Source organism: Alosa pseudoharengus, unplaced genomic scaffold, assembly GCF_046254945.1.
Source record: "Alosa pseudoharengus isolate Yale_2024_CS ecotype anadromous, Long Island Sound unplaced genomic scaffold, YU_APseudo_1.1 YU_APseudo_1.1_scf_15, whole genome shotgun sequence".
Classification (NCBI taxonomy): domain Eukaryota; kingdom Metazoa; phylum Chordata; class Actinopteri; order Clupeiformes; family Clupeidae; genus Alosa; species Alosa pseudoharengus.
Genome location: NW_027468620.1, coordinates 26,247,655 through 26,270,939, shown reverse-complemented (window position 1 = coordinate 26,270,939; position 23,285 = coordinate 26,247,655). Strand labels below are relative to the sequence as shown.

Here is a 23,285-nt window from a genome sequence, read left to right as displayed (position 1 = left end):
GTGCAGCCCTTCCTAAAATTCACTCAGCACACAAAACCATCGTCCACCTGTGTGTGACAGACTGGGAACTAAGTTACCGTGGCAGAAATGGGATGCAGGGACAGGTGTAAAAAAATACGCTATGGGGAGAGGGAACATGGGTCGATCAGTGTGTGTGCGTGCGTGCGTGTGCGCGTATGTATGTGTGTGTATGTGTGTGTGTGTGCGTATGTATGTATGTGTGTGTATGTGTGTTTGTTGAAAATGCTACCTTTCTCAGGTCGTACTGCAGCTGCCTCAGAATCACCTCCAGCTGGTTGACTTTACCTGTCAGAGTGGCAGGAGAGGTTTCCCTGAAGACAGAAAATGAAAGGTTAGAGAGAGGGAGAGAGAGAGAGAGAGAGAGAGAGAGAGAGAGAGCAAATTGACACTATGTCTCTATTACACAGTGAACTAAGTGTCAGGCGTGGGGGCATGCATATAAATCCCAACAGACGATGGCTCTTGCCCATCATGGCATTGTAGAAAGAGAGCTCACAAGATTTGTAGACCGAGCGTGAGAGAGACACAGAGATGAAGAGACACTGCAAGAGATGAAGACAGAGAGAGAGGGAGGAAGAGAAAAGACAGAAGGAGAGCTATACTGTACGTGTATAGAGATGGGGTGGGTGTGAGCTATACTCCATGTATATAATGATGGGGTGGTGTGAGCTATACTCTATGTATATAATGATGGGGTGGTGTGAGCTAAAGAGATGGGGGTGGGTGTGAGCTATACTGTATGTATATAATGATGGGGTGGTGTGAGCTATAGAGATGGGGGTGGGTGTGAGCTATACTGTATGTATATAATGATGGGGTGGTGTGAGCTATAGAGATGGGGGTGGGTGTGAGCTATAGAGATGGGGATGGGTGTGAGCTATACTGTATGTATATAATGATGGGGTGGTGTGAGCTAGAGATGGGGGTGGGTGTGAGCTATACTGTATGTATATAATGATGGGGTGGTGTGAGCTATAGAGATGGGGGTGGGTGTGAGCTATTGAGGTGGGGGTGGGTGTGAGCTATACTGTATGGGGGTGGGTGTGAGCTATACTGTATGGGGGTGGGTGTGAGCTATAGAGATGGGGGTGGGTGTGAGCTATAGAGATGGGGTGGGTGTGAGCTATACTCTATAGGCCCTTTCACACTGGCAAATTTTCCGCGATTTTATGTACCAGAATCGCGGAACGAGTGTCCCTTTCACATAGACCGAGGGGGAACGGCGGGACAAAGGGTCTCGCCAAATTTACTACCAAGCCCCCTAGACATTTTGCCGAGTTTTTTCGTTCCGCCACCAGTGTGAATGGGTCAAGGCGGAAAGGGGGAACGTGGGCGTGGGAAGGGGACGTGGGCGGGGGTGTCTAGTGACGCTATGCAACCCACCACCGGGAGATTTAAAAACACACACAGCTGATCAGAACGAAGAAGAACAACAACAACAAGGAGAAAGAAAACATGGCACACTGGGGAGACCAAGAAATCCGGACGCTCCTTGCCCTTAGGGGAGAAGATGAGGTGAGGCGCCACATGAACGGGACAGTAAAGGATGGTCCTATATTGGAAAGACTGGCCGGAAAACTCCGCGACCTCGGCTATGCAAGGGACAAGATGCAGGTCACCAGCAAATTAAAAAGCCTGCAAAAAATTCAACAGCGTCAATGACCACAACGGCAGAAGCGGCAGGGGGAGACTGGATTGGCCATATTTCCACCTCTGTTGTGCGATTTGGGGGAGCAGCCACTCGGCCAACCCTGTCGCTCTTCAGAGCAGCATGGAGGCGACACCTGCATCCACAGCACCCAGTGTCTGTTCTGGTGCCGACACCAGCACCAGCGATTCCAACACCGAAAGCCAACAATCAGCCACCGATAACCAACCAGGTAAATTCGTAGGCCTACTCATTTTCGCAATTGCAGGCCATAACATTCCGCTGTGTGTTTCACCGATTTGTTTGCCTATGAAACAACCCGACTAAGTATCCAAAGGGACATGCAGTCGCAGTCTTCCCTTATGCGGGACATGATTGCAAGAATACCAGCTCCTGTACCAGAGCACAGCACCCCACGCCACTACCGTGCACCTGTTGCAGCGTCCTACCACTCTCCTCCGCCACCATTCCCCAGCTTCCACATGGACGAGTCACACAACGGGCCGTCTGCGTCTTATCAGCAGCTGGACTGATCATATTGTTGTTTTTAATTTTGCGATTTTTTGAAAACATTTTTTAGCACTGCATATTTTGCAGTTATAGGGCTCTATTTTTGGTATGGATGGTCTTTTTTGTATGTTTGTAAATAGTTATAATACACTGTTGCACTGATGTTTCATTTTGCACTTGTAAATAGTTAATGTTTGTAAATAGTTAGGCTATAATATGCCTACATTGCACTGTTGGATGTTTCATTTTGCACTTGTAAATAGTTCAAGCACATTTCTTTCTATTAAAAACATTTATAGTTTAATCATCCTGTGTACTTCACTCATTTACATTCGCCAGACTTCACAAATACAGCCTAAGTCCGCGGTTATTCAAATGTGGACGTCTAATCGGTGAAATCACACTTCTTATTGTAATGCTTAATGCATTGTATACCGATTGCTTTGGTAACTGCACCCGTTTAGAATATTGTGGACTTTAATGCTAGGAATGCCTGCTGTGTTGTTCGAGGACAGGCGATAATGCTCTTGAACAAGAGTAGGTATTGTAATGCTTAATGCAACTGCTCCCTGCTTCTCTTCAATTTCTCATCCAAATTACTTTTTATTGTCCGAAGACGTTGCTCGCAAGATGAATCCGATTCTATCGAAGCATAGCACTGCACGATGATGCAAAGCAACTTCAATGGCATCTGCAAGGTAGGCCTACTAAAGATGTGGGCAGCAGCTAGCCAAAGTGTTGTCGGTTCTCCCGCCATGGTTTTGAAAATTACACACCTGCTGCATCTGAAGGGTGCATAAGGCCCACGCATATCAGTCTACACGCCCCCTATTGCACGTCACGTTTAAATTTGCTAGCTGGTCCCACCCATAGGTCCTGTCTCCTGGCTCCCCAAATCGCCGGGACTTGTGAACAGATCAGCAGGCCGGCAAATTTTCACCTCATTTTCAGACACACGTTGCGGCAAAAAGACGTCTCCTCTTCCCGCAAATTTTGCGTAATCTCTGTGTGAAAGGGCCTTATGTGTATAGAGATGGGGGTGGGTGTGAGCTATAGAGATGGGGGTGGGTGTGAGATATACTGTATGGGGGTGGGTGTGAGCTATACTGTATGGGGGTGGGTGTGAGCTATACTGTATGGGGGTGGGTGTGAGCTATAGAGATGGGGTGGGTGTGAGCTATACTCTATGTGTATAGAGATGGGGGTGGGTGTGAGCTATAGAGATGGGGGTGGGTGTGAGATATACTGTATGGGGGTGGGTGTGAGCTATACTGTATGGGGGTGGGTGTGAGCTATAGAGATCGGGGTGGGTGTGAGCTATACTGTATGGGGGTGGGTGTGAGCTATACTCTATGGGGGTGGGTGTGAGCTATACTGTATGGGGGTGGGTGTGAGCTATACTGTATGGGGGTGGGTGTGAGCGGCGTGGGTCCTTACCCTGCTTGCAGTGCTGCTCCCTCAGCGGCGGCCACCCTCCTGGTCAGCTCCTGAGAGATCTGCAAAGCCTCGGCCCGCTGCATGTCCGTCATGGTGCAGAAGGACGCCACACGCTGGTCTGCAGGGGTCAACCAACCAGGTCACATCAACAAAAAAACACCTTCCCACACACATAGTAGACACCCCACAACATGTGCATGACCAAAGCATCATCAAAGCCCTCATTATGAGACTAGCAAAGAGCATTCATGTTTGGCTGCAATATTATTAATGAAAGCACGATGAACACAAACGCACGGGCATGCACGCACGCACGCACACCTATATTTGTGTGTTTCAGAGTTCCTTTTTAGTTTTACTAACCCAAACCCAAAGTCCCTCAATCCCCAAAATGTCAGCTTGTTCTCATCTGTCTCAGTACCTTCTCCTGTCACACAAGGTTTAAGTGAGAGATTGGGGATGGGGAGCCTGCAGAGGCTCTGGTGCTACAGCAGTAGGCGTTTGGCAACTGACAGCCTCCTGGCTTGATTCCTGTCTCCTTCCTCTGGCTTCATGTCAGAAAAGTCGCTCAGCGAAATACGACCGCAATATGATGAAATATGTGAAATACCTCCGCATGGTAATAGTGAACAGTAGGACGAGTGGGAGAGGTGTGTGTTGTACCGCCTTTTCTTTCGATAAATATCAGAGATCAGGAAAGGGCTCTGCAGGAAAGCCTGCTGCTGGCACTATGCCACTGATGAGAAAAACCTTAGAACCCCCCCCCCCCCCCCTCTGCCCATGGCAATATGACGGCTCCCCTTGTATAGAGTGAAAGACTAAGGCAAATCTCCCATTTAATTTACTACCAAAAGGATTTTCTAAACAAGAAATCTCCAAATCTACTCAGAAACAGAAAAGGCAGATCTACCTCTGAGCTAGTGGCTGAGGAGAAAAATGCCTTGATTGCCACACAATTGAGGGATTTTGACTGTAAGGCTTTTTTAATACAACGTCACACTAAGCCCCAGCTTACCAGCGACAAAGCTCTTTTTTGGGGAGTTTGACAGTAATGCTGAGGTGTTCTAGGTTTCTCAATCCAACTTCAGAGCTGTAAAGTGGTCGAGGTACAGTGTGTAGACTACAGGTTGATGTCTAGTATGACTCACTAAAATGTGTTTCTGTTTTGGAGAAGCATTGTAGCATCATTATTTCAGCTTTCCTCCAGAGTGAATTTCAGTTTGAGGGAACTTTGTGACTTTTATTTGTTCTAAGCCTGACAGTTGTGACAGTTGAGTTATTGGGTGCATGTTGAACTGCTGTGTTCCTTTTGCATAAAACAACTAAATACAATACTAGTTAAAGTTGGCATCATGATATATATAAGTTTACAAAGCCTGACTTTTGCACTATTATTATATTGACTGTCTACTGTATGCACAATTGATTTCAACCCATTTTTTTGCTGCTCTTATTTCTTCACTGTATGTGCCTTCTTATTTACTTTTTATATTGTTTAATTGAATGTTATGTTTTTGTCTGTGGACCTAATTGGTAAAATGTGTTGTCTCCACCGTGGGATAGTGGGAAACGTAATTTCGATCTCTTTGTATGTCTGGACATGTGAAGAAATTGACAATAAAGCAGACTTTGACTTTGACTTTGAATGAAAGGACAAAAAAGCATTACACTTACAAAGCCAGTCATCTAGAAACATGCCATATCTGATCAAGCACAAATGGATCATAAACGAAAACACATTGCCTGACAAAAGAGAATAAACAAGTCATAATCGGTTCTGGAAGAAGTCAGAACTTCAACTACTGATATGAATTTAATATACACACCCCCCCCCCCCTTTTATTTTCTGCTACTCTGCACAGCCAAAAGGCATCCTGGGAGGTGGTGGGCGGCCCACACATGCAAGCAGTTGAGAGGCTGTAGTAGCCAATCTCCCCCCTTAGCAACGTCCCTCTCTGTCTCTGTCCCTTGCCCACTCTCCTTTCTCGGAGCTGCGTGGCGTGGTGTGTTGTACAGCGCCATTTCTTTGCGATTCCTTCCACGAGAGTGACCGGGCAACTGCGTCTGCTTGGCTAAGCAAATGCTCAACAATCCCGACCCAGTCAAAAGGCAATACAGTCCAAATATTTATAAACACCACGGAGCTTCTCAGGCACTCCAGATTCTCAGGCACACACACAACACAACACCCTCACACACACACACAGCAGTCAGTGTGTGGCGATGGAGGGGTGTGTGTGTGTGTGTGGGGGGGGTTCTGCTTGTGATGAGGCCTCAGCACTGAACTCATCAGTGCCTGTGCTACTGGGATGGCAATGTGGTTGCCGTGAGAGGCGGTCGCCTGGCAGCCAATTAGGGTCTGTGTGGCATCCGGCCCTCTGATTTCTGAGCAGTGTTAAAAGACAGCCCGTGGGCAGGAACCAGGGCAACACGGAAAGAGATTTAGGCAAGCATGTATTATTCATGAAAGCCTGTGCCTCTCACACTTTTGCTAACTTAACGGTCACAGGTCATATGTGTTTGTGTGTGTGTTTGCGTGTCTTGCTACACTCTTGTGCTTGTGCTGCTTGTGCAAGTACAGCTGGTGTTCATCCAGGCCACATGTTTCTAGACACCTACACCAGCTGACAAATAAACCAGCAAACAAGCAAGCAAGCAAAAATAAACAAACAATATAGAATCCCTCTTAGAAGCGTCTGGGCTGGTGAATCAGTGACCTCGAGGTGGCCTTTGTCAGACAGCTGAACTACAGAGCACCATGCATCCAGGAGTGAACATCTAAATTACTTGCCTGTAGGTCTTCCCCTCTGTATAGCTGGTGCCCTCAAAAAGGCCTCAATTTTGCATGGGAAGTTGCACCGCTTTTGCAGCTACAGAAACAGAACTGCACCTTTATAACAACATTGTTATCAGTGTGTGTATGAGTGTGTGAGTGAGAGAGAAATAGCGAGAGAGAGTAAGGTTTCAAAGCTTTCTAGTGTGGAGCCATTAAAAGATTTGTGGAATGAAGGGTTAATGGGTGTGTTTTATGTGCGTACTGTACAATATTCTCTGTGTTTTCCAAGATGTCATACAGCAACCGATACACCCAAGAGAGAGCCAGAGCGAAAAAAGAGAGAGAGAGACACACAGATACAGAGAATGAGAGAGAAATAAGACAGACGTTGAGTGAGCTAGATGGGAGATTTAAGGCGTGAGAGAAAAAGCTCTTAGACCACTATGTCAGTATCTTTTAATGGTCTAAAAGCAGGCCAGTTTGCAGTGGCTAATCGTAGATTAGTGCTAACATGACAGATATGCACGAGACACTCCTCCCAATGCCTGCTGTCACACTCTCTTTTTCCCTTTCCCATCTCTCTCACACTCCTCCGACATCTCTCTCTCTCTCTCTCTCTCTCTGAATCCACTATAGAATCATCTGCTCTTTTAGTACTGCTCACACATGGCACTGGGTGGCTATGGGATTTAAAACAGTAAGGTGTGGCGTATGGAGGGCATTTTAACAGTGGGAGAAAACCACTGCTTGTTTCATTCTGTTTAGCGTCAGTGTGCTGTTCAAAAGCCATCACTACTCATCTGAATCATTTAGATTCAGGATAGAGCCTTTAATGTGAGATTGGAATTGCTCTCAGAGATGGATGCTTGCTTTTAAGTGCTAACTGTTAAAACACTGGGCCTGTTAGGTATGTCCTGGGAAAATGGTACTTGTTTTTGCTGAACTTTGAGCAAATACCCCTGCCACACTAAATTAGGATCTGCATATGTTACATAAAGTTGGAATGCGTTGGGCCCTATAAACTTTAAAACACTGACTTTGAGACGAATACTAAAGTTATATAAATGTGTGCCTTCTTGAAAGCAAACTATGGCCCCAAAAACCTCTACCAGACAATGTAACATGGACATTAACAATATTCAACCATATTCCATCAACGGGAGTGTCAAGCCAAAAGAAGCAACATCTAAAAAAGCCAAAAACAGAGATGTGCAACTGAAAGGTCAAATGGATATAGTACGTAATGAAACTGAAAAGTGATAATGGACATTTTCACAATTTCATAACTGGAACTGTCTCCATGACACTCTCTCTCTCTGTCACACACACACACACATACACACACACCACACACACTCCAAGCTTTTACATGCTAATAGCCAGAGGCGCTGGAGGGCCGGCAATTACCCACAACTGGCGGCTGAGTGCTTAATTGCAGACAGCGGTGGTTAGCGCTCTCTTCCTGAGTGGCGTCTTGCTGGGTTTATGGTGCCAAAATTGGCTGAGTATCCCAGCTCCCCAAAAATGGACACTTATCCTTTCAAAAACCCCAAAGCCTTGTGTGTCGTTTTTAGTTATCTTTTTTCCCCCTTCTTGCAGCGTACGTGGTAGAACAGGACGCGCAGTCTTTCGCACACACCGACCCACAAGCGCAGTGGCACGTGGGGTGGGCCAAAAAACGGGAAAGAGGGTGGGGGTTGTTTCCACGTACCTTCGAAGGCTCGTGCTGCATCAACCAGGTGCGACCAGTCCAGGTCGGAGGCCACATCTGGCAGGGGCATGAGCCCCGGGTCTGTGAATTTGGCGCGGTCGGCGAGGGAGCCGTCGGAGAACCAGAACTCATCTGCGGGGACAGACAGGTCAGACTTTGGTCAGCCTGATGGAGCAGACTCACGGTGGATACTCTTATTTATAGTTCATAGCTTTGCTATGGTGGCTCTGCTTCAGGGATGATGGCTTTAGAAAATAGTGTGGTATGCCTCTAATACCAATGACAATGTTGAATTTCGGCTCTTATTTCATAAAGGGACGTGAGAGGGTAAAGCTAATCAGAATTAAGTGTACACGGTATTCTTGACAGTTCAGTTACCCACAACACCCAGGAGAAATCAGTGTGGCGCTTCAATAAATTACAAAATGATGCACGAGTCAATTTAAAAACCCTCTCCTGTCCCGTGGGGCATACGGTAATATAAGTGTGTGTGTGTATGTGTGTGTGTGTGTGTGTGTGTGTAAGTGCTTCAAGTCTGATGGCTCTAGCTCTGAAGCAGCAACAGTGCTTAGGGTCCTGTCAGCTCACTCAGGCCTATAGGCGTACACTTCTGCGTTCACGCAAAGTGGATATGTACGTAGCATACTAATTTTACTGTTGTAGATACCTCTCAGTCAGTGCACATGCTAGATCACTCAATGACGGCGTCTGAAACAATATTTCTAGGTCATGTGAATCTACTGCAAAGATTTATTTTTTAAAGATGTTTTTCTGCCCCTTTATAACTATACTCTATCTAATTAGTGATACCAATGCTGGTTGTCTAATCAGCCTTGATTCACTGAAGCATGAAATAAATGAAACTCCCACTTTATCTGTGGGTCTCCAGTACTTTGTACCGACACAAAACGTTTGGTCATGCGTGGGCAGTCCATGGAGACTGTACTGATGACGAAATTTGCATCAAGCGTGTAACTGCACCAAGCCGTGATGCAGAAGTCCACTTCCCGCTTGAGTCATCAGCTGACTGACGCTGCGCTCAGAGTTGGCTTCACACATCTACGCTGGGCCAGCTAACACCCTCAGAGAATGGCCAGTATGATGAAGCCCGTCCTAGCATCTGAACATGTAATTGTTGTTTATCTCTGCATGTTTTGTGCATGTGTGCATGTGTGTGTGTGTGTGTGTGTGTGTGTGTGTGTGTGTGTGTGTGTGTGTGGAAGAGTGAGTGAGTAAGCCTGCGTATGTGTGTGTTTGCGATAGGAGTCAAAACAACACAACAGCTTTAAATCAAAGTAGCTTTCTTGTTTATCGTCATCACTGCCTGCCTTCCCCCTCTCTACCTCCCTACCTCTCCGCTCTCTTGCTGAAGAGACGGACATCTTAAGAGCCTTTTAAGTGAGCGCCTGGTGAGCTCGGATTGACATTTCAGGTGAAGCTTTTGTACCCCGCCAGCCCGCCTCCTACTCCTCGGAGCCCTGTACATGCCCAAATTGCCCGGTATTCTGTGGCCAGAGGAGGGTAAAAAGCCAGGAAAGGAGACGAGGAGGGGATAGAGGGGGAGCGAAAACAGCTACTGAACAAGCTGTCAGCAGCAATCAGGCCTCCATCAGGGGATGATGGCTACGGTGGGAGTGGAGGATGGAGGGCCTTTCACAATCAATCTCCTCTCTTTTGCACAGCTCACATGCACAGCAAACAACTCGGGAGGACAGTCAGACATTGGAGACACAAGGACATACACAGGAAAAGGAATGAGAGAAAGAGAGAGAGGGAGGGAGAGAGGTGGAGAGGAGAGTGGTGAATCTTCCCAAAGTACTGTACCACACAGCACCTATTCCAAATTCAGCTCTAAAAAACGGCAAAGAATGTTAAATCCATGACATAATTCATTATGGTGATTTCTAAACTGAAGTGTTTGGCTAAATTATCAATTATGGTGTGATACTTTGATGTGATATGTGATCCACCTGGTCTGACAAAAAGCTAGTATTACATCATGTGTCAAATGTAAGGCTGTCGTTTTGACAAACGACAAATTGCACGGGTCTTACACTGTCTGAATCAATAGGCCGATCAAAGTTGGTGGATCGTTACAAGTCAGTATGGCAATGCAGGCCACCAAGCCTGCTTGGTTCCTTCAGCTCATCCATATTCACTCCGCTCCGCCAGTGAAGCGGCTCGACTGTGACGGGTGTCTGCTTCACACGCGCCGAGCGTGCGCCATGCCAGGCGACAAACTGTTTCCTCCGCAGCTTTTAATTAACAACGCGGCCGAGCGAGGCCTGCTTCGACGCGTACCGCCACGGTCATCAGTGACGCGACGCGAGCATGTGTCGGCACTTCCTCTCCGGTGAAGATTTCTGGTGCGTGCTACTGTAGATGTGGCGGAAAGCCGGAAACAGAACACCACCACACCGTGAACGGCACACTTGCCCGTGTTCCACTGACTTCTCATCCACGTCTCAACATGTGTGTTAATGCACAGCAAATATACTGCTGGAGTCTTTTAAAGACGTGGAAAACACACCATTTCTCATACAGGAACACGTGCACTTTGTGTTCCCCCATGTTTCACTGACTTCACATCCACATCTCAGCATGTATGTTACTGCACATCAAATGCACATGACAAGCTACAAAACACCATTTTGCATATAGACAGTGTGGAAACACCCAAATACATGTGTGTGATGCAATTTCATATAACACAAAGCAAATTGTACATTCCTTTAGCCCAGATCAATTTCAAGAGGGCCCCCAGGTCTTCAATCTTCACTAGCTACTGACACATACAGTAAAATGGTGACTTGACAAGTCAATTAACTGACCATCAATCACTTAACAAGATCGGTCAAGAAGCTGAATTCAATATGCCAGTATAGGAAGACTCTAGTCTAGTTATGTGGGTCTCATTAGACAACCCCAACCCGACTATATCCCTTGACTCTCTAAAAATACATTCTTCTCACTACGATATAAGCTCAAATGCTACACCAGTCAATAACTGTAGATTCTGTGAATTCTACAGCCACCCGTGTTAAACTTGTATCTGCCTGGTCAATAGCCACCAGTGTTAAACTTGTATCAGCCTGGTCTATAGCCATCAGTGTTAAACTTGTATCTGCCTGGTCAATAGCCACCAGTGTTAAACTTGGATCGGCCTGGTCTACACCCACCAGTGTTAAAATGTGTAATAGCCTGGTCTACATTCACCAGTGTTATCTTAATTTGTATTGGCCTGTGTTTGGTGGTGCAGGGAAGGGGACTCACTCCTGAGGTTGGAGCTGGGCTGGCAGATGCCCATCCTGGGGGGCAGCGTGCTGTGGTAGGCTGGCGTGGAGCTGAAGAGGATGTCGCTGGGCATCGCCTGGTCCAGCATGGAGCTGCGCGAGCTGGAGTAGGATGAGCCCTTCCTGTTGCTGCTGCACACGCTCTCGTCCGACAGCGTACGGTAGAGCGAACGCCGTGGGGACAGACTGCCGGACGCAGACGACTGAGGAGAGAGAGACCGAGAGAGAGAGAGAGAGAGAGAGAGAGAGAGAGAGAGAGAGAGACCGAGAGAGAGAGAGAGAGAGAGAGAGTTGTTAATGTTATGACTTCTTTTCCCCCCACACATTTTATACCCATTTCACACGATTTGGCAGCCCTTCTTTGCAATGATATGGTTACGTCAATGAAGCTTCTTTGGAGTGAAGTGAATTGAAAACAAACTGAGTGTACAGTATGTGAGAGAGGGAGAGAGAGTGACAGAACAGAGAGATGGGAAAAGAAACAAACTGTCGAGTGATACTGTCAGAGAAATGAGAGAGGGATTTGTGGTTTCTCATCAGTGTTCCCAAGAGAGACAGACAGACAGATGAGACGCATCAGGAATCATTACGGAGACTGGAATCATGACTGGTGATTGGCACCCCAAAGCCAACCTGCAGTGTGTACGGGAGGCCATTTATGACAGGCAGCAAGAGGAGAATGAATGACAAACAGCAGAAGAAGAGGCAGCAGCAAGAAGCGGAGGAAGAGGAAGAATGAGAGGAGGTAGAGGAAGAATGAGAGGAGGAAGAGGAAGAATGAGAGGAGGTAGAGGAAGAATGAGAGGAGGAAGAGGAAGAATGAGAGGAGGAAGAGGAAGAATGAGAGGAGGTAGAGGAAGAATGAGAGGAGGTAGAGGAAGAATGAGAGGAGGAAGAGGAAGAATGAGAGGAGGAAGAGGAAGAATGAGAGGAGGTAGAGGAAGAATGAGAGGAGGTAGAGGAAGAATGAGAGGAGGAAGAGGAAGAATGAGAGGAGGAAGAGGAAGAATGAGATGAGAGGAGGTAGAGGAAGAATGAGAGGAGGAAGAGGAAGAATGAGAGGAGGAAGAGGAAGAATGAGAGGAGGAAGAGGAAGAATGAGAGGAGGAAGAGGGTAATGATAGAAGGACTGCATTTGGAAGGAAGGGAAAAAGACAAGTATGGAAGGACCTGACAAAACATGAAAGCAGGAGGTGGAGGGAGGAGACAAACACAAGGTGACGTGCAATCATTTGATGCAGCCCTCACTTCCATGATACTTGCTTGGGGAGGGGCTGGAATCTGATGGAAGCAGATATGATATGTGTGTATGTGTCTTTGTGTGTGAATCTGTGGCTGTCTCAAACCACATACTTCTGTCAGTACACTGCTAGTGTGCACTGAGCGCTTTTGGTGCCCACTTTTCGATGGATAGTATTGTCCCAATATCTGCACTATACACACAAAGTAAGTATTTGAAGAGTGCAAGTAGATGGTTTAAGACACAGCCTGTGTGTGTAGTGTATGCATGTGTGTACTGTGTGTGTGTGTGTGTGTGTGTGTGTGTGTGTGTGTGTGTGTGTGTGTGTGTGTGTGTCTCTTGTCTTGTAGTGGAATAGGGTTTTTTATTAATATTTGGACACAGTGTTGGTGCTTGAATCCGGTTTGCCAGTTCAACTAAAAGAATCAAATCTGTGCATTGGCGCAATGTGTGTGTGTGTGTGTGTGTGTGTGTGTGTTTGTGTGTGTGGGATGGAAAGGTAGGTAATGAGGCGAGGGCAGGGTGGAGAGCAGAGTCCTGAGGAATTAGGGGCCATGGGGGGGGGGCAGTGAGGTCTGCCTGATCTACCACCACCAGGGAGGGTGGGCACAGGGGTCACTGGCTCTGCGTTCACCACATCAGCCACGTTGGATTAGACCACGCAGGCGTGAGAGCCACTGCTGCCTACCACACCACCACAGGAAGTGCTGAGTGAGTGCTGAGTGACTGAGTGACTGGCAGGGGCTTGGAGAGTTGGACTGGAGTTGAGGGAAAACAAGCATGTGGCCATGATTTAGTGAAGAAAATGGAAAGGGTAGAGTGAGGGGGTGGGTGGGTGGGAGGGAGGGAGGGGTGCGCTCAAACATGCAGCTGACACGACACAACCTGCTAGAGAGATAGAGAGAGAGGGATGGAGGGAGGGAGAGAGAGAGAGGGAATAAAAGAGAGGGACCGGGACAGAGCATGCAAAAGCTTTTGATATACTGTATTTGCGTGCAGTAAGGATACTGAAGTAGTATTAAGAGATTTTTCTATAGAGCTTTGTCACTCATTTTCTCTCTCTCTCTCTCTCTCTCTCTCTCTCTCCGTCTCTGTGACTTGATCGAAGTCACAGTTGCGTGCTACATGGATTTTGAAGGATTATAAACATTTATCTCTCTTTAGCTTTTTTTCCCTTTTCCTTACTCCCAGACATACTGAACATTCCTACTAAAAACACACACATACAGTACACACACACACACACAAAAGAAACAAACACATACATCAAAAACAGACAGCATGTGCACACAGTAGGATGTGACCTCACAGCAGCAGCCTTTCAAAAAGAAAGCCTGGGAACTCCGATGAAAGCCCCATTTACCCAAAGCGTGGGCCACTATAAATAAACCACACGTCTCTCTCCTCTCTCCTCATGCAGCTGGGTGCCATTCAGAAACCAGGGTCCGTTGTTCCTTTCGCCAGGGCCGCAAGAAAAGAGACCATATACCGTATAAGGCCTGATGAGCCGTCGGCAGAGCAACCCGCAGGTGATTCTACACACTGCGATGCATTTCCCAATGGAATGCTGGGACACCCTGTGCCATATGCAACAAAAGATGGGGCCATTCAAAGCTCCATAGTGTTGCCTGGACGAGTCCTTTTTTTAATGGACATGAGACGGTGGCTGTGGTGGTGGCATAGCTGGCAGCGCTCACTGAAAGGTCTGGGTTGGAAAATGCTCCCTATTGAGGTGACAGTGGGTCAGGAGGGGAACGACGGGTCAAGAGGGCTAGGGGTGGTTTTGTTTGGTGGGAATCACTTTGTGTGTGTATTGGCATGCGTGTATGTCTGTGTGTGTGTGTGTGCGTGCATGCGTGTGTGTCCCAAAGGCTAGACGCCGTCTGCTTCACCACATTGGAAAGCCACCAAAATGGCGTAGATCATTTGTGTTGCGTTTCTGTCAACAATTGGGAGCCGAGGGCTTTTAGATCAGACTGGAAAAGCCACAGGAGCGTCCCTTCATCTCACCCTGTTTAATTGAAGTCCATTGCAGGGTTTACGCAAATGATTAAACATTTGCATAGTCTTCTGCACCAGCACTAGAGAACATCAGAAGCAGGCTGACGGCACTATTATGTTTTTCACCAAACTATGACCAAGTGGACCTGGCACGCTTTAGCCTTACGAAGATTGTCCATTCAATTGCATCATCATCAGCCCATCATCGAGGAGCCCATGTCAGTGGTACTCATTGGCCAGAATGGGTTATTTCTCTGTTGTTTCTATATGGGTTCTTTATAAGAGTAACTCCCATAATATGTTATATGTATATAATACTACTACTAATAATAATTATATTATATGGCCTCTGTGCATAAAACAGAGTTCTAAACCCATGACCCCCCCCCCCCCCCAACATACGTACAAACAAACTCCCCACCTCATCAAGTACACACACACACACTCACACACATACACATTCACAGAGCTTGCATTCTAATTGCCGAATGAAAAGCGAATGAAAACTGGCGAATGAAAAGCGTTTACAATTTCACAGAGAGCATCCTCTCTCTCTCTCCATCTCTGAGGTCATACATTCAAGTCCTCTCTCAATTGCTCCCCAGGGCTTGGGCTGCTTATCCCTAGATAAAAGATAGCTTGTTTCCAGCTCAACTGTTGGACTGGATAAGTGTTTTTCTTTCCCCTTCATTCAGTCCTTGTCAATCTGCTCAAGGTTAAGACAGCTTCATATTGAAAATATTTTGCCTGTTATTGCCAAACAGCCTGGGTCAGCATGAAATGGTACACATAAAATGCAGGCAGTACAATACAACACAGCAGGTAGGTGGAATATAAAAAAAAAGATATTAGTTGTTTATTGTCTGGCTGGGGAGAGAAATATTTGGGAAGCCACAACGCATTTGAATGAGTTTGCCATTAGGTAGAGCTCTCGAAAAACAGTGCTTCTGACAGAACTGTTCGGAGTCATTACACTGCCTCGTTACGAGTCGTTGCCAATAGTCAGTGTAAAAAAACCCTTCAGGGCTCTCAGGGGGAATGCTTCTCACTGCCTAAAACTCCGTTCCAGTGCAGCAAGACGAGTGGAGAGAAGCATTCTGGCGTCGTCCTCCTGCGCTGCGGTGCCAGGAGGAAGTTCCAGCAAAGTCCAAAAGAGAGTCGGCTCTGACCGCTTCCTATTACATCTCCTCCCAACCGAGCCTCACATTAACTCACACACAATGAGATGATGTGTCGGGGCAGTAGGGCGCTCACCGCCGTAGCAGCATGGTCGGTATCGTCAACACACATGTCCACGTCTTCTCATTCCTACAGGCAACAGCTGGAATTCAGGCCACGGCTCTAAAGATACCATCCAATAGAAGCTCACACATGGCGTGTGTGTTCCCAGTACTCCCCTTCTAGAACGCCATGCGAAATGCTCTATGGATCTGTCATTCCCAGTGAATCCACGGTTGTTAGCACTGTTAACTGTGAAATGGGCGCTAGCTTCAAGGCCTGTCTCAGTCCAGAGCACCTCAGCTGTCAGCCCCTCACACACATGCGCACACACGCACACACACGCACGCACACACACACACACACACACACGCACACGCACGCACGCACACACACACACACACGCGCACACACACACACACACACACACACACACACACACGCACACACACACACACACGCACACACACACACGCACACACACACACACACACACACACACACACACACACACACACACACACACACACACACACAGAGGCTCAGAGGCCCTGAGGCAGAGGGGCCAGTCCAGTTCAGGTCAGCTGGAAGTGCCAGCGTTGGCCAGACACACAGTTTGCCCATGACAAAGCCAAGGAGTGACCACAAAAAATGCAGGCTGACAAACGAGTGTGGCCGAGCTGCGGCTGCCGCTAAAGGAGCCGCATCAGAAATGGGCCATCGGCCGGCCTCGCCTTGGGCCCGTCCCTTTTCTCTGTGGCCGTTTCTGGACCCTTTCACCCCAAGAGCCCTTTCGCACTTTCATGCCACGTTCCTATAAAACTCATTAAACTATGCTTGAAACATACTGTTATGCACACGGACAGCCGCATGCCCTCGCAAACAAAATCAGCTAAAGAGAGCACTGGGAAAGAGAAATGAGTTGGGGCGGACTTTGGCTTTCGTTCCACAAGCTTCATCACAATTACAGCAGGGAGTAGGAGTAGGCCAACATGATTGCTCTATGGCTTTCCACAGCTGCTGCTGCCATGCACACTCCCCTCTGCATTCATAAAGTGAAGAGCAGCTTGGCCCTGAGGCCCTGGAGAGGCACAGACACACCACCCTTTCTCTCTGCTCCACATGCTATGGCTGACAGAGCACCCCTCCTCTCCTCTCCTCTCCTCTCCGCTCTTCTTTCCTCTTAAAGGCTGGGATGCAGTAGCACATTACACACCCGCTAAAAATAGCCCATTGTACAGGTCCGCTGTCCCTTCCTGAAAGATAATGGACAGGGGAGGGCCGAGGGGGGCGGTGGAACGTAATTACCCGTGTCGCCAGGAGGAGAAATGGAGAGGGGGGGGCAAGGAAGTAAGGGAGTGTGTGTGTGTGTGTGGGGGGGTGTTGGGCTGGGAGACTGGGGACATCAAACACAGACGACGCACCCTGTTCCAACTTCCCCACTTTAATCCATGACATCCAGACTGAGCAAACTCAGCCCCGTGCGCTAATAAATTAGATTAGGCAAACAATTTCTCAACCCCCTTCCCCACAGCGGAGAGAAAAAGAGAAAGAGAGAGAGAGAGAGAGAGAGAGAGAGAGGGAGAGAGAGAGAGCCCTTTTGTGTTTGTTTTCTGTGTGTGTGTGTGTGTGTGTTTGTTTCTGCCTTTAAATAGACGTGGAGAGGAGCAGAGTGAGTCCGTGCTGCAGTGGAGATCAGAGACGGGCTGATAAGCTGCAGATGTCTCTCCTGTGTGCTGAGGCCATCAGACATGTGATTCAGGCCCTTAGGGGGCCGAGGCCTGTGTGTGCAAGGGCCGTGCACACACATAGCTCACAGCCACGCTACTTATCTGTGTTTACACACATGCACACACACACGTAATTAACCAAGACAATCAGATAATTGGGACATGTTACCCACCGCACACCCTCAGCAGGTGTCTTAGTGTGTGTTTTTGTGCTGGCCGTTGGAAGTCAAACACCAACACGCAAAGCAATAAAGCCATTAGTCTCAGCCTTGGGGGATAGTGTTTGTGTGTGCATGGTGTGTGTGTGCATGGTATGTGTGTGTGTGTGTGTGTGTGTGGCATGGAGGCCAACGGGCCTGCTCACCTTCCTGTGTCCTTCCTCGCCGGGCGGGCTGTCCGGCAGCGCCATCATCTTCAGGTACTCCTCCTTGGACATGCCCGGCTGCAGCTTCCCTCGCTCACTCTCCCGCATCCTGCTGGCCATCTCGGCGGCGTACATCTGCCTGTGAGGGACACACAGAGCATCACAGGAGGTCAAAAGTGGGCAAAGCACTGGGGGGGGGGGGGGGGGGGTTGTAGAGGTCACCCATCTGCTTGGGCTATGTCAGGGGGACACAGGCCACATCTCCCTGGGTGGAGAGGAGTGTGGCTTTAGGGTGTGTCAGGAGGAGCAGAGTGTGAAGCTCTGAGACATGCCGGAAGTCAAGAAGGAGAAGTAGCAGGGTTTGAGTGCCTCAACCACAACTCTCCTGGCTGGGTCAGCCATGTTTAGTGTGAGCGAGAGAGGGGCAGGAGAGAGTGAGGGAAAAGAAGAGGAAAAAAACAAGGAGACGAGAGGAGAGGAGTGAACATTTTTGCTGTTAAATGAGAACAAGGTGCAGACAGAGGGATTGAGCAAGGAGGTTAAACACCAGGTTAGATCAAAACAGGAGGGACATGGAGGTTACGGCTGCTTGTGCTACACATGGATGGGGTAACTACACATGGATGGGGTAACTACACATGGATGGGGTAACTACACATGGATGGGGTAACTACATCTCAACGAGCAGGCACAAATTACAGTCACTGCCTTGCTAGATGACACGGGCTCTTGTGGTTTTTGATAGGGTTTGCTATCCGAGTACTCTTTCATAAGCCTGATGTGGTTTAGGCAATCAGATACTGTACTGATAGAGTCAAGGTGGAGATGGAGCCAGGCACAGCTGCACTGACTGCAAAGGAGAGTAGAATGGCATGAGAGAAGAGAGAGAGAGAGAGAGAGAGAGAGAGAGAGAGAGAGAGTTGGTGGTCACTGAACAATGCTGTGACTTCACCTATGAGGTGGACGAAGGGCCTGGCAGGGTGTTACACAGCCACAGGGAGAAAGAGAGAAAGATATAGGGAGTCGAGTCCCCCTCAGTCATGGGCGTACTGTACCTATAGGTCTCTCTATACAGTGTACATCTCACAGTATGCTTTTGAGATATTTTCATATTGCAACAGCTGTATTAGTTTCATAATGCAAAAGCTTTGAGCAATGTGCCACGCCCAGAGAAGTGACATTTGAATATCTGCTGCAGCTGCAGTCTCTTACTAGCTCTGCCAGAGAGCATGACCTGTCGGCCCTGTCACATAGCCTGAGGGTACTGTGTGTGTGTGTGTGTGTGTGTGTGTGTGTGTGTGTGTGAGTGTGAGAGAGTGTGTAGTTGTGTATGTGTGAGCGAGAGTGTGTGTATGCATGCATGCATGCGTCATTGTTTGTTTGCGTCAGATTGCAATGGGTTGTGTCAGAGGGTTTCAACAGAACAAGCCAAGGAGGGACCTGTGAAAGGCATTGGGTGTAGTAGTAGTGACTGTGGTGGTGGTGGTGGTGGTGTGTAGGGGGGGATTTAGCTATAACAAGGGGATGTCAAAACAAGTGAATCACTGATGCATGCTGGGAAACTCTTCAGCCCCAGGCTTGGCTGGCAGCTGTGCTGAGCCATCCAGACACCATGTGGCTCTCAGGGGAGGGCTGGGAGAGGGAAGTTGGGGTCAGGAGGGGTTATCAAGGGGGCAGGCTGGCAAATGCCAAGAGGGCAACACTGTATACCTGGAACGCTCGGCTAGGGTCTTAAGGAGAAAAGCTAGCAAACTCTCAGCTCCACTGTAGCAGACGTCACAGAAGCAAAATGGAAGCAGAAGAAAATAAATAAATAAATAAAAAAGATAAAAGGAATAACAGCATTAAAAGAATCGGTTAGCAGAGCCCATAACTGTACAGTAGTTAATTGAGCAGAGAGTGATGAAAAACACTGAGAAAGTACAGAGGAAACTAGCTAGAGCTCAGAACAATACTGGAACAACATTGAAACATTTATCAAGAGACGAGAGTTACATAAGAGGATTTAAAAGAAACACTTAGATGAACAGTGTAGGGCGGTTAACAATGTTAAATGGCTTTTTACAATGTTTAGACAGAAAAAAAACATACCAGAGCTATCCATCAAACTGGTAGTTAGAAGTTAATTTCACCCCCAAAAATAAATTATGGAGCTTGACGAAGGCATTATCAGTTTTTCTCACTCTTACACACAAACAAGCATACGCAACCACCTACCCTTGCACACACACACACAATCAAGCACACCAACACATTCATATAAACACACACAGAAAAAGCACATACGTAGACAGGCACACGCACAGACACACCTGAATAAACACATTACATACACACACACACACACTATTTTACCTCAGGCTACCAATGTTTCACCATCACAGAACTGTTCAATCAGCTCATTACCCACTATACTGCTCCTAACACTGTCTCCCTGAGGAATCACTCCCTATCACACACCACACACACACACCTGAATAAATACATTACACACACACACGGCCAGTTCTACATAGCAGCTAGTACACAACACATGGTGAGCGTCTGTTAAGGGGGCCGCATCCCAAAGCCCTGGTGTGGCGTCAGACACGGGACATGGGGGGGGGGGGGGTGAGACGGCTGGCGAGAGGGCTTCAGAGGAGCCAATCGATAAGCACTAGTGACAGGAGCCCCTTATGGGCCGCCTGCAGACGGATGGAGCTGATGTGGAACAGACCTGTCCGCTTCAATCAGGCCCTGTGACCTGCGCCCAGCACCCAGGTAAAGAGCACGAGATGTGACAGGCTTTGCCTGAGCTAAGTGCACTGAGCCACACGCTAAAGGGATGGGTAAAGGCCCGCAATGCTACACAGCTCTTTATATTGTAGCATATTGTTATTTCTATAATATTATTATAGAGTTATTTCAATCCTGTGTCATTTGGGCTGTGAATAGGAAATACACACATAATTCTACACTCTACATTAAATATACAGACAATGCTGTAGTGGCATAGTACCATCCACAATTAGCATAATTGACGAGTACTATCCGCAGGGTGTTGTCTTGGAAATCAGTTTGGCTATTTTTCCAGGATAAATCAAATCTAGACTATATTTCTCAATCTCCCTGAAACAAAAACATAATGGTTGTGCTGTTCAGTAGCTTCAGTAGATTCATTCTAATGTCAACACAAAGCATTTCACTTAAAGCAGACAACACTCTCTAATGAAATACTCAACTGCTAGAATAGAGTGCAACTGTGCAGGAGGACAATTTTTCTCCCCTTGTTAGCCATTCACTCTTAAGTGGCCATTCTCTCCAGCTGGACTTCTAATCAGATGTCATTTGTGGGCAAAATTGCCCATCATGCTAAGAGCCTATTGCCGGCCTTTTGTGTGTAGAGAGCACATCCGTTCGCCAGGTCACCATCACGAGAAATGACAACAACAAGTGAAAACGAGTGAATCAGACGGAGAGCAGACAAAGACTACCGTCCCCGCGTCCTCGGGCACTCATGGCCTCCAGTGTCTCCTTTTCATGTCCCAGCCCAATTGTCCTCTTTCACTGGCTGGGTCTGACTCACACACACACACTCACACACACACACACACACACACACACACACACACACACACACACACGACAAAGCACTCCGCCACTCAAAACTCCCTCACACTTTCATCTTTGTCCATCAGCCTGTCTCTCTTACTTTTCTTTTTCTTGCTCATACATGTACACACACACACACACACAAACACACAAACACACACACACACACACACACAGACACAGAAGGTGACCCACTGTTCATGACCTATGCACACAACAAGCACAATGTGCTGTAACTAAAGCAGAACACCCAATACAGATACAGACGACAAAGCACTCCACCACTCAAAACTTCCTCACACATTCATCTCTGTCCATCAGCCTGTCTCTCTTACTTTTCTTTCTCTTGCTCATACATGTGCACACACACACACACACACACACACACACACACACACACACACACACACACACACACATACACACACACAGACAGACACACACAGACAGACAGACAGACACACACACAGAGACAGACAGACAGACACACATACACACTCAAGCACACACAGCCCCACTCACCCACACCCTGACAGGCTGGGCGGCTCCGTGAGGCTGGGCCTGTCTTCGGTGCGTTTCCTGCGCGCGTGCGTGTGGCCCTCCTGTACGGTGGCGGCGGCCCCGGGGCCCGGGCTGGGCCCCGGAGCGCTGAGGGGGGACCTGTGGAGGTCGGGGGAGACGCTGTGCCGGGATCCCCGCGCACGGGGGCTGCCTGAGTGGTGGGAACCACTAAGGCCACAACACAGGGTGGGGAGGGAGAGGAATGGAACACATGTAGTGTCATGACTACAGAAAAATAAACAAACAAACAAACAAGCCTACAGGTGTTTGTATATTAACACAAACATTGGCGCCATCTAAATCCAAATAAAAACAAAACGAAACAAAAATCAGATAATTTTGTGTTAACAGAGAGAGGATCCACATGGACTTTTGGTTCGTCTGCCCGTGAGCTGGCAAGGCAAACAACTAGATACAAGCTACACGTTACACTGGTACAGTGGTAAAGCTGTTCTTTTGGTTTGAACAAAAGTAATAACCAACAAAAAGATTTCAAAACAAACAAAAAATGAAACTGATGAAATATTAGCTCAATGTCTTTGCAACCAAGACCCCTTGCATAGTACGCTCTTTTATGTTCCTTTTAATTTTTTTCTCTCTTTATGACGAGTCTGATGTTTGACAGTGACACGAAGACTTTTGCTCTCCTTTAAAGATGAGAGCGTGGGTGGACAGACCTGACAAACCTCTGCTGACCCATCAGCACATGCAACTCCTGTGATGGAAGTCCCAATGGCCCCCGCCACAGACTGCAACCTTTAGCATCAGCCCTCTTCCACAACCATTACCAGAATACAACTGACCAGAGGCGGCCAGCTCCCCTTTCCACATACTGTAAGTCATGCACACATCCACACACACACACACACACACACACACACACACACATACACACACACACACGAGAGATGGATAACTGTGGCTTTGGTCTCCTGTCCATACTGATTAGATCACACAGAGAGCCTTGCATGTCACACACAGCATGTCTGCCACTTTGGGTCACGTTCAAGCCAAACAGAATACTGCTCTTTCTCTAACCTGCAGTGAAAGGTCTTCATCATAGCCCTACTATATCCCTTATACATACATAATCACGTGAGCATTTCATCTACATGAGGGACAGTGAGAGACAAGGAAACATGTTGAGACAAAATCTGTGAAAGTACTAAGTCTGTATTAAAAAT

General features: G+C 47.7%; 1 protein-coding gene across 3 annotated transcripts in view; it reads right to left on the bottom strand.

Moving 5' to 3' along the window:
- The window catches only part of LOC143124479 (signal-induced proliferation-associated 1-like protein 2), a 110,777-nt gene that overhangs the window by 3,338 nt on the left and 84,154 nt on the right, over window positions 1–23,285 (bottom strand). For 2 of the 3 annotated variants that reach the window (XM_076286054.1, XM_076286055.1), the window contains exons 15-20: window positions 22,063–22,269; window positions 17,950–18,088; window positions 11,377–11,599; window positions 8,104–8,235; window positions 3,617–3,734; window positions 251–332 (exon numbers count right to left, since the gene is read on the bottom strand). In XM_076286054.1, the coding sequence (XP_076142169.1) occupies window positions 251–332; window positions 3,617–3,734; window positions 8,104–8,235; window positions 11,377–11,599; window positions 17,950–18,088; window positions 22,063–22,269 (901 nt within the window). The remainder of the gene's footprint in view (window positions 1–250; window positions 333–3,616; window positions 3,735–8,103; window positions 8,236–11,376; window positions 11,600–17,949; window positions 18,089–22,062; window positions 22,270–23,285) is intronic. The other variant, XM_076286056.1, reaches the window with a different exon arrangement.